Source organism: Neomonachus schauinslandi, chromosome 6 (genome assembly GCF_002201575.2).
Source record: "Neomonachus schauinslandi chromosome 6, ASM220157v2, whole genome shotgun sequence".
NCBI classification, from domain to species: domain Eukaryota; kingdom Metazoa; phylum Chordata; class Mammalia; order Carnivora; family Phocidae; genus Neomonachus; species Neomonachus schauinslandi.
Window position 1 is genome coordinate 114,212,541 of NC_058408.1, and position 12,089 is coordinate 114,224,629.

The 12,089-nt window shown below is 44.7% G+C and overlaps 1 protein-coding gene across 1 annotated transcript in view; it reads left to right on the forward strand.

The window, feature by feature from the left end:
* The first annotated feature begins 215 nt into the window (after positions 1-215).
* The window catches only part of WDFY4 (WDFY family member 4), a 277,946-nt gene continuing 266,072 nt past the window's right edge, over positions 216-12,089 (forward strand). Inside the window, 3 exon segments of the mRNA XM_021699514.2 lie at positions 216-449; positions 10,711-10,825; positions 11,655-11,761. Coding sequence (XP_021555189.2) covers positions 216-449; positions 10,711-10,825; positions 11,655-11,761 — 456 coding nt within the window.

Genomic DNA, 12,089 nt, shown 5'->3' on the forward strand with positions numbered 1-12,089 from the left:
TCACTATAAGTCACATCTAAGTCAGAATCTCTTTTAAAAAAAAGTCTTCTTATTTTCGTCTGTTCAGTTTCAGATTCTTAGCAGAACCATCTTCAATAGGAACTGAACCGAGTGAGTACAGTACCTTGTCCCACACCCGGCCTAATCAGGAAGTGCTATGACAGGACTTGACATTTTTGTTTTTTGTTCTGAATTCAGATCTGCTTTGCTAAGGCATGGAGGCAGAAGACGTTTCAAGGGCTGAAGACAGAGCTGAGTATCCAGGTTCCAAAACTGAAGGCCAGCCTGATGTTGCTCAGCCTGACTTCCCACATGGAAGGCAATCTCCTGGTCCCACTGCTCTCTGGGAGATGCTAGAAAGGAAATTTCTGGAATACCAGAAGTTGGCTCATGGGAGCCCGGCTGAACATCAGCAGAGTCTGTTGAATCTCCTCCCACTGTTCCTGAAGGTCGGTATTCTTATTTTTGAAACTGTAAGAAGATGATACAGTGCTCTGGGGACACTTCTGGGATGATCAGAAGCTGGAGTTGGTGGTTTTAATATCATCACAAGTGGTCCCTGCTGGGTTTCTTAGAGGGGAGCGTTGTGCTATTTAATAAAGATGGCAAGCAAGGCTCATCTCCAGGATGAGGAAGAGTTGGAAAGGACAGTTGGCTCTTGAGTAATATTGTCTCCTTAGTTAAAAAAATTATATTGTTCAACCACAATCCCAATGTGGGAGCTAGAGAAAGACCAGCTGGAGTTAGGGAAAGAATGCGTGTCCTGGGTTGCAGGGATGGCAGGTAAGCTCAAACACCAGCAATGTCAACAGTGAGGCCTGGGAGAACACAGCCACCAGCATGGGAGAGAAGTCCAGCCTGTCCACTAAGCTGCCCTTCTGGCCAATGGCAGCTGGTGACAGTTTGGGTACAAAGGATTCCTTTTGTTGTCTCAGAACAAAGGTCCTGCCAGTGAGGTCTGCTTTATAGTTGAATATGTTGAAGTTTAGTTGCAGAGTTGGAAACACATCTTTTTATGAGGACTTAGTTTTTGCTTGACTATTGATTTTGGGTTATTATTTAAAAAAAACCAAACCATATAGCTACATTCAAAGCACAGAGAATATGAGATACTTCTCACATTTGAAACTAGACTAAGACAGATTGAGACCTGGCAGGTTTTCACTGGGAAACTCCCTTGTTGATTTGTTTCATCTAACTTATTAACCAGAAATATTTAAGGATTTCCAAAGATGAATCAGAATCTTCTTGGGATCATATTTCTAGGATGCACTGAGTACTTAGGCATGTCCTTCTGTAAAAAAATTTTGCCAACTAACCTACTATCCATGAATTCATTATTTTCCTCCATCTTTTGGACTTGTATACCCCATCCATTCCATTTCACAGATTGGATAACTGGCGCATAGGGAATGTACTGGAAAAGAAGAACTAGGTGAGGAAAGACAGCTCAGGTTTCCCATTCCTAGCCCTCCCTGCCCTGACAACCCTAACTTCTGGAGGGTGGTTTAGTCTCCCCCAGTTCTCAGGTCAACTTTGCCTTATGGAAGGAAAAATGTGAGCAACCTCCTGCCCCCCACCAAAATTTGCTGCCCCCCCACACGTGTGGGCTTGGCCATTGCACTGTCTCTTTGCCATCCATCTGGGCAGCCGTGGCTCTGTTGAAAGGACTCTCATTCACGAGCCAGAGCTTAGTCCTTCTTTACCTCTTTCCAGATTGTTGATTTGAGGATTCATTCATTTGTTGTACACATATTTCTTAAATTCTTATACCCTGTGCTGGGGCCTGGGGCTATGAGAGTTGGGAAGATAGATAGAGGTTTTACCATTGTGGAGAGTTTAGTCCAGAATGGAGGATACTAAATAGCATCCAGAATGTGTCTTGTTTGCTTGTAGGGGTTAACGAAGGACTTTGTGGCCATTTTTTTCAAAATGGAAAGTTTTCACATGAAAATCAGATTTCCAGTTTCTCTTGAAAATTTTGGTAGATGTAATACTGATGACTGGATGGAGATGCCTAGGGGCATCCCTTTTAGACAGAAGATGGTCTCTGTTTCTCAGTTTGCCCCAGTCCTCCATTCCCTAATATTTTCGCCCAACCCACATTACTTATTTATGTTGCCTGACCTGAAGGCATTTGAGCTTGTGACCCCATGCGTACAAGCAGTTCCTATTACTGAACTTCGATATTGGTCCATGTTTCCCAAGCCCTGCTCTTATAACTAGAGGCATAATGACCCTGTTGTTGAACGCATGGGCTTTCAGGTCAAATAGAGACAGTGTCAAGTCCTGGCTCCATTGCTAATTAGCTGTGCATCCTTGAACAAATTATCAAATACTGCTGAACCTCAGTTTTCTTATCCGTAAAGTGGAATCAATAACACTTTGCTGGGAGTCTGTGAGGGTGAGAGAAGATAATGATTGTAAAGTTCACCGCACATGGAGAGCAGACATGGTCCCCATTACGTTTCCACCAGACTCCAGGATACTAACTGCGTGTGTGCAGTTTGAGATCCCATTTCCACAAGTCCCCAAACTGCTGACACAATCTGATATGTTTTGAGTCCCTGGAGCTCACCTCTGATGAACCCTGCAGAAGCAGAATATTACAAGCTTTTTATCATTGCCTAAAATCTATATTCTTTAATTAAGTCCTACATGTCTACAAACCTGTTGTTTCTGTTAAGTTCTAACTAAGAAAACCCCACCAGAGTCAGAACCCTTAGGCTTTTTTTTTTTTTAAAGATTTTATTTATTTGACAGAGAGAGACAGCGAGAGAGGGAACACAAGCAGGGGGAGTGGGAGAGGGAGAAGCAGGCTCCCCACTGAGCAGAGAGTCCAATGCGGGGCTCAATCCCAGGACCCTGAGATCATGACCTGAGCTGTAGGCAGACGCCTAACGACTGAGTCACCCAGGCACCCCACCCTTAGGCTTCTTTTTTTTTTTTTAAGATTTTATTTATTTATTTGACAGAGAGAGACACAGCTTGAGAAAGGGAACACAAGCAGGAGGAGTGGGAGAGGGAGAAGCAGGCTTCCCGCAGAGCAGGGAGCCCGAAGCGGGGCTCGATCCCAGGACTCTGGGATCATGACCTGAGCTGAAGGCAGACGCTTAACCACTGAGCCACCCAGGCGCCCCCCTTAGGCTTCTTAATTAAGGGTTTAATGCAAAGGAACACGGGAAGGTCAAAGGATTTTTTTTTTTTTCTCCCAAGTATAGTGCAGATAAAATCTGAAGTGTAGATGAACACTGACAACATCCATTGGAATACAGGTCCTTGTGTAGGAAGTCAAGCTTGAAACCACTCTGTTCTGATTTTTTTAACCACAAAACAGTGTTCTTCAAGGTTATCTATAAATAACCCCCTTGGAAATATGAGGATTTAAAAAGTTATGCCAAAGGGGCACCTGGGTGGCTCAGATGGTTAAGCATCCAACCCTTGGTTTTGGCTCAGGTCATGATCTTGGGGTCATGAGATCCAGCCCCCTTTTGGGCTCCACACTCAGCACAGAGTCTGCTTGAGAATCTCTCTCCTTTTCCCTCTGCTCCTCCCACTTGCGCTCTCTTTCTCTCTCTCTAAAGTAAATAAATAAATAAGTAAAATCTTACAAAAAATTAAAGAATGAAAAGTTATGTCAAAGCCTTAGTCATGAACTGGTTGTCATGGCAACCACGCCCCCACAGGGCTCTGAGACAACCGAGCGCTCTAAAGGAGTCTTAGACTACTTTGTTTGGTGGAGCTCAACTCTCTATACCTGACTCTTTTCACTTTGGGCCCAAGGGAAATTAGGATGATCTGGAATATTCTTTGTTTTAAGACAATGCACACAAGGGATTTTGAATTGCCTCCCCTGCTTAGAAAAGGCTGTGTCCCTGGGTTGTGGGCTCTTGCCTGCCTGGCCCAGACCCTGTGTCAGTTAGAGACAGTATGGAAGGGGCAGCCCATGTGTAGTTAGGGCTCAGGGAAAGGTTGACAGCAGTGAGTGCCCTGCCTCAGTGGCCCCACCTGCCTCGACCTAGTGAGTCTTGAGATTTGGCAACAGGGACTGTTTGGTGTGGCAGACTCCCTCAGAGCTGCTTCTTTCCCATCTTCTTCCCAAAGAACTTCCTTTCAGCCTCTTTGGCTTTCTCTCATATTTGATTCCTCCAAATCCACAGCAGAGGACAGTGTTTTCCCTAACTCTGTGTTAACCGCTAGGCCAGCACAAGGATGGCCTTGGCCGGTTCTACAGCAAATCCCAGCCCCATTGCCTCCTGAGTGGAAGAGCAACTACAGGGCTGTTGAAAACTGAACCCACGCAAAATTTGGGTGACTATCTTGGTAGTAAGGGAGAACCTGATGGAATTTCAGGGCCTTGGAACCCCAATGAGGAATTGCTCTGGAAGGATGAGTCAGAAAGGAAGTTCTCACCCAGAACTACAGGCTCTCCTCCTCCCGGCTCTAACGATCCCCTCCAGAGGTCAAGGAGGGGATCTTAGCCAGGGCAGGTGGGCATTTTCATTGATAATAGCTAATAACATTCACCAAGCTCTAATTACCTAAGCCAGGCATTTTGTTTAGTGTTGATAAGCCCTCATAATAACCCCATGAAGTGGGTGTCACTTTTATCCCAGCCTTGCAAATAAGGAAAGGGAGGTTTAGAGACGTAGCATAACGTGGCTGAGGTCACCTAGTTGCTAGTGAGGAGCAGAACTTAACCGGGACACTCTGTCCAGGCCTATGTCATTAGCCCCTGGGCCCCCTCACTCGGGCAGCGCTGGGGTTCGTAGAACAGAGCACATTTGGCTTCCTTCCCTGTCCCATGACTCCCTGGACATATGGCCTCGCCTGGCTCATACCGATTGGGTACGAAAAGCGTGTCATGCCCTCTACATGTGATGTGTGGATAGCTCCAGGATGTTGCAGACAAGCCCGAGGTTTTATTGCCTCACACAGGAAGCAGCAGAGAGCTAATGACTTCTCTGTGTAGAACAGTGTTTCCAGGAAGGATTCACGGGACTGCTGTTGTGTTCCTACAGTGAGCCTTGGGCTTTGGTCTTTCTAGAACCCTTCCTATCAGAGGCTCTCACACCAAGAGAAGCAGGCCTTTCTCTAGCAAGCCTGGGTAGATCCTGCTGGCCCTTGGTTGAGTTTGCTTTGGGGGAAAAGGAAGCTCTGCAGGTCCTCACATTGCTCAGATATTCAGTAATAACAGACACAGGGAAAGCTATAGATGTAGTTGTTGAGAATTGTTCTTGGAATATGTACTTTGAGAGTAAACAGGCTGAGAGATAGGGAAACCCTGTCAGTGACTGTAAAATTCCTCACTGTCTGGGACAGACAACCTGGGAGGTGGGACCAATGGGGACAAGGGGAGCTCTGTGGATGTGGTAGATCAGAGATGCTGAGAATGGGTCCACACTGCTCCCTTCGAGAGGTGGCATCCACATCCCCTCCCGGGATTTGTGATGACTTGGCTACTGGAGTAGGGCAGAAGTGACATGTGCAGGTCTAGGCTTCAAGAGACTTGCAGCTTTTTGTCCCCGTCACTTGTCACTTCCGGTCACTCTTCGAAATCTGCTTCCATGCTGTGAGGAAGTCTCAGCAGCCCTGAGTAAAAGCCTACGTGTAAAGGAACCAAAGCCCCTGATCTTGTCGCCGACAGCCAGCACCAACTTACCAGCCATGTGGGTGTGCCATCCAGCAGGTGGAGCTCGAGCCCCGTTAGCTGCCCCAGCTGAGCAATGCAGAGAAAAGCTGCCCCTGCTGAGCTCTGCTCAAATGGCAGATCCATGAGAGAAATAAGCCCCTCAATTTGGGGGTGGTTTGTTGTAGAGCGATCTATAGCCAGAACAGTGGGCAACATGGGGGGAATCATTCATTTCCTAGTGTGGAGGGATTAGAATTAACACTAACTTGATCGTGCTTGGGCAGTGAGTGTGTTTGTGCACGTGCGTGCATGCATGTGTGCAGATACACAGGTAAGCACAGGTACTCTGAGACTAACAGCCCTGCCGGTGGTGCAGAGTTTACACCACTGAGTGTGGCCAATCATTCTCATATAAACCACGCATGGACCCAACTGATAGTGGAAGAGAGAGAAGTAACATTAAATATAATAATAAGGATGAGCAGTAATTGTTTCCAAATGTAGTGTCCCGAGGGGGCAGTGAAGGTAAATACTCTTCTTTGTCCATCCCTGATCTACCCAACCTCAGAGTGGGGCCTGCAATGTGGCTTCTTCCCATCTTGGAGAAACAACATTTTTTGTGTGTGCAAGTAAAGTTTTGACACATCACTTTTTAAAAACAATTTATAACAGAGAGGCGCCTGGGGGGCTCAGTGGGTTAAGCGTCTGCCTTCGGCTCAGGTCATGATCTCAGGGTCCTGGGATCGAGCCCCATGTCAGACTCCCTGCTCAGTGGGGAGTCTGCTTCTCCCTCTTCCCCTGCTGCTGCTCTCTCTCTGTCAAATAAATGAATAAATAAATAAATAATAAGATCTTCAAAAACAGGCCATGGCTTAGAGGCGGGCCACTGGTCAGAGTGTGCAGACTTGTGCTCTAACTTATTTAAAAAAAAAAATTTACAACAGAGAGGGTGAACTGTGTCACACAAGCAGGGAAAATTCCCAGTCTCTGGAATGTTTCGAGTTCACTTAAAGACCAAACCACCAAACTCGGTGGTAATGAAGAAATAGTAACATTGCAGCCATCCTTGAAAACCAGCCAGGTTCTGTCATTCAAAAGCTGGGGTTTTCTCCCATCCCCTCAAGAGCTTTTGTCATTCGTCATCTTCCTTTGGAGGCCACAGCATCATTTTCTTTCTCTTTCTTCCATGGGAGAGACAGCCACGAGGCACGATGGTGCAGCTTAGATAATGTGGGTAAATAAAAATTTAAAAAAATATTGAGCAATATTCTCCCAGCATGCAAGTCCCAGTTTGGGAAAAAAAAAATAGGTCCTTTTGGAAGCTGCCTTAACTCTTTGGGGGTCTCCATGGTACCATTCAGTAAATGATTGCCTCTGTGCATCAAACAACACCCCAGTGGCCTGAAAGAGTTAACGTGGCCTCCACAAGTGCCCATCGCGGTCCCAGGAAGGAGTGTGAGCCTTGGGAGAATCTGGCTGAGCGTACAATTACTGTTCAGCTCACAGTGGCCCAATTTACTTTATTGTAGAGTGCCTGCAGGAGTCCCACTGCTTGAAGACGATCTAGATGCTTCTGAGTCAACTGCCTGTAAATTGGTCTTTGAGGGGTTTGCCAGTGCAGGGAGGAGGACAGGAATTTGTTAGGAAGACATCATAGCAGAGTTCTCAGTCCTGGGGAGGAAATAATCTTACCAGAAATTCCCAGCCAAAAGGATTGATGTTTTCTTTCTGGGGATTCAAGTTTCCAGGTGATAGCCAGTTTCCAGGTGGCAGCCTTAAATTTCTTAGCTATGCACATGCTACTTGGCTATGAGTGAGGTAACTCAGCTCTTCACTCTGCTGCTTACCTGATTCTCTGGGCTTACTCTCCCGCCTCAGCCTTAGTTTCTGTAAAGTGGGAATAATCATAACAATACTGGTCTCAGAGGGTTGTCGTAGGATTAATGGAAACAATGCACATAAGTGCTTGGTCCAGCGATTGGCACAAACCCAGCATGCAATACATTCAGCCATCAATCTGCAGTGTGGATTTCATAATCATGTATTCACTTATCTAATATTTGTTGAAGGTCTACTATGTGCAATAACATTTAACATTGACCTAGCATGTCTGTAGTGGTTTTTGAAAAAATATTTTATTTATTTGAGAGAAAGAGAGCATGAGTGAATGTGAGAGCTTTAGAGGGGGAGGAGGGAGCATCAGAGGGAGAAGCAGGCTCCTGGTGGAGCAGAGAGCCTGACGTGGGGCTCGATCCCAGGATCCTGGGATCATGACCTGAGCCGAAGGCAGACACCCAACCGACTGAGCCACCTAGGCGTCCCTAGCATGTCTGTAGTTTTAGCAACGTTCTGATGAAGTGCTTTCTTGTTTATAAAGGAAAGGGGCAACTCTGCCCATTTATAGGGCAGACAATAAAAAAAAGTATTTCAGGTACAAAGTTTTGTTCAAAATAAATATCCATGTACTCACCACCCATATAAAAGAAACAAAACATTTCGGATAAACTGACACCACCTGTGCAGGCGGGCTACAGCTCATTCCCTCTCTGCCCTCCTCCAGTGCAAACCCCCACCCTGCTGAGTTATCATTCCCTTTGGGCAATATATATATTCATTGAATATATTATATGGATACAATACATATTATGTATATTCAAATATATATCTAATATATATCCAAGTTATACAATAATATGAATGCATTTTAATAATCATAAGTGATATTATTGTGAAATTTATCTGTAGACTCACAGGTTTTTCTAGACTCAAAACTGTAATATACTTTTACAACTTGCTTTTTGCACCCAACATTCTATTTCTGGATTTATCCATATTGATACATGTAGCTCTATTTCTTTTTCAGTTCTATATAGTATCCTTACATATGTATGCCACAAATTATTCATTCATTGTCCTATTGATGAACATTGAGTTTTCTTATGTGACACAATCACAGATAAGGTGCATAATAGTTTGTGTTCATGTCTCCTTGTGTATATGTGCCAACATTTCTACAGGGAATATGCCTGGAAGGGAATTGCTAGGCCATAGGATGTGTCCCCCTATAACTTTATTGGATTTCAAAGGTATTTTCTGCAAGTTGTGCTCCATCAGTAGATCATGGGGGTTTCCTGGTCCTTTCCCACGTTTAGTATTGTCAGGCTTTACATTTTTACCAACCTGAAAAATATGACTATCTCATAGTACTTTTAATTTGCATTTTCCCGATTATCAGTAATTTGTTATTTATTGTATCTTTTATAAGTTACTTGTTTCATTTGCCTGTTTTAAAAAAAATCAGGTTTTTTAAAAATTAATTTGTAGGAATCTGGACACTATTGCTTTGTTCGTTATATGCATTATAAATATTTTTTCCCAATCTGTGGCTTGTTTCCTTTGTATGTAGCATCATTTAATATAGAGAACATTTCTAAAAGGTTTTTACTCTTTAATAAATATGGTGTCTACAGCAAGGAAACACATTTCCCTCTGGAATTTTGATGCTTTTCTTACCTTTTCTAGAAGGAGGCTCTCAGCTTTAAAAAACTCAGTCATGTCTTTTGGCAGGAATGTAATTTAATATGGCTGGTGAGTAGAAGCAGTGGATGGCAGTCCAGCAAAACTGTATTTTGTTGAGGCCATTAATTGCCAGGAACATGCTCAGAAGCCTACCTCCCTGGGAAGGTGGGAAACTGAAAAGGTGAAGTTGCCAGGAACTCAAGGCCTGTGCCAAGAAGAGTCACTCAATTCTGACTGTTGGTCTGGAGAGAACTCTCCTCATCCTAGGACTAGTAAACTCTGCCTGTGACAACACAGGAGAACAAAGGGAGAAGATTCTAATGAAAAGCAGACTGGGAGGGAATTCTGAAAAGGGTCGGGCATCCTAAGTGGAATTTTAAAATTAATGACTTCTATTAAATAGTTTCCTAAACAATAAAAGAAAAAGTCCAAGGCCAAAAGATGACCAGATAGGATAGAACCAGAGAAGGAACAGAGAAGAAAGAATTTTAAAGAATTAAAAAAAAAAAAAAGAAATAGGAGATTAAAAGTGACCACAACCACTTGGACTTAAAAGAATTTCCTGAGCCTGGAACTAGAGCTAGAAAACAAAGGAATTGATTGAGAAATTTCATTTCATGTAAATTTCAGATTTCTGTACAGCAAAACCTAATAATACCAAATTAAAAGAGAAAATGACAAATTTGAAAAAATCACGATAGTATTATGGACCAAGTGTTAACAGTTTTTTATATAGAAAGAGCTTTTCAAAACAAATAAGAAAATAGTGAAAAACCTAATAGAATAATAGGCTAATGGTAAAAACAGGCAATTCAAGAAGCATGAAAAGTGTTCATCTATTTTAGTAATCAAAAGACTGCAATTGAGATTCTCATTTAAGATGAAAATGCATGACAGTATGCAATGGGTGTACAGAAACTAGTCCCCTCCCATGAAACCCCTGGTGAGGCTAATCAGGTAAACTTTTTCTGGGGAATGAGTTAGTAATATGTACCAAAGCACTAAAAATAAATAAATAAATAAAAATAAGAAGCATGCCCTTGTAACTTGCAATCCCACCCTTTAGAATTTATCAAAGGAAATAACTGTATGACTTAAACTACGATATCTGCACAAGGTTTGAGAAGCATGAAGCATTCAAGAGGAGAATCAGAGAGGTAGCAGTTGATGGGGTAAGGTGAGGGAGAGGGGGACCTAGAAAATCACCCTTGGAATTTCCCACTAGGGCAACTGGGTGCTTGGCAGAACCATTCGCAGAGACAGGATATAACAGATTTGGGAAGAAGGCAATGGATTGGACTACGTGTATTTGACACTTCAGGAGCATGAGTTCAGGGGCAGATGTTCAGGGCTCAGGGCAGAAGTTGAAGAATTCACAGGCACTAGGATAGGGATGCAGCAGAAGCTGTTAGGGTAGGTGTTTTGGTGGCCTTTGGGATACACCTGGGACAGTGAGGTGACCCACTGGTTTGGGCTGGCAGGGAGAGCGGCAAGGCGACTGTCATGCCTCGCTTTGTAGCTTTGGCATCTTTGCTGGAATCCTGTTTATTGCACTTCAGGCCTGGGAAAACTCTGTGGGGATCGTCTGCTTTCCCAGTCTCCAAAGGCTGGCAGAAGATACTTCTAACCAGCTCGCCCGAGAGATACAGAAGGCACTTGTGGGAAAGCCGGCAGGTAAGAGAACAGTTTATGGAGAGCTAAACAGCCTTGCGTGCTCCTTCCAGGACTCCTGCGAAGCCCCTCTCTGCTTTCTAGGGAGTCTGAGTGGTGCTTTCCAGAGAGCACCACAGGCTCACTTCTGCCAGTGAGGATGCTGGGAATGAAGGGAAGGGTTGGCAGAGGAGGGAAGAGGGACTTGCAGAATTCTGCTGCTCCTGGGAGGGACACATGCACACACACACCAGGACCAGGGTCTCTGGGAGGAGAATAAAAGGTACACCTGTGTGTTCAGTGAATAGTTTGATCCAGAAAAGACACAGAAGCCAAAGCCAAGCATGTTTTCTGTTTTGGGGTCTCCTGACTTGCATTCTTCTGCTCCTAGAGCTGGACCCTGGAGGCTGGGCAGAGTTTGACGGTGACTATGGGGCTGAGGGGCAGGAGGGGACTCTAGGGGAAGGAGTATCTTGAGCATGGTGTAGATTGCAGGAATCTCTGCAATATGAGGGGCTGAAGGATATAGGAAGTGGAGGTGGGGTGAAGACTCTGGATTGTGAGAAGTCCAATAGCTGAGGAGCTTATTATTTGGTAATGGAGAGCCATTGATGGTTGTTGAACAAGGATGGTGACATGATAAAGACGATCCTCCCAGGAGATAAATTTGGCAGAGTGTGAAACGTTTGGTATGGATTCAGATGGCATTGTGGGGAGGAAAGGAGACAGAAGTGCCCTAAAGATGCTAAGGCACATCTCACGGGGAAGGAGGCCAAGGGGAGGGAAGGAGGGTGGGCAGGTCATTGCACCGCCTTGCTGGTAATGCTTTCTTTCCTTCATGTGCTATTACCAGAGCAAGCGAGGGAGGCGGCTGGGCAGTTGCTGCGGTGGAAGGGGGATGTGGATCAGGATGGCTACCTGCTCCTGAAGTCAGTATTTGTGCTCACGGGGACAAACTCGGTAAGTTCCAGGCCCCTTGGGCCCCAGCTTGGGAGCTCCATATCCATGTGCAGCAGGACGTCCCAGCAAAGGGCAATGGCACATCTCAAGAGTGTCTTTTTTGCTATTATACTGATTTATCATTTCTCCTGCCCTATTTCCCTTCTGACCTGGAACATGGACTTGAGCATCTGAAAGTCATTTTCGAATCCTGCTTTTCTGAGTTGACAAGCTGTGTGTCACCTTGGGCAAACTGTCACCTTTCTGTGACACAACTGTGTGGCTAATTTTAAAATGGGGGATAATGCCTTAGTTCTCGGGTTAGTGCAGGGATTAGCAATGGCTGATG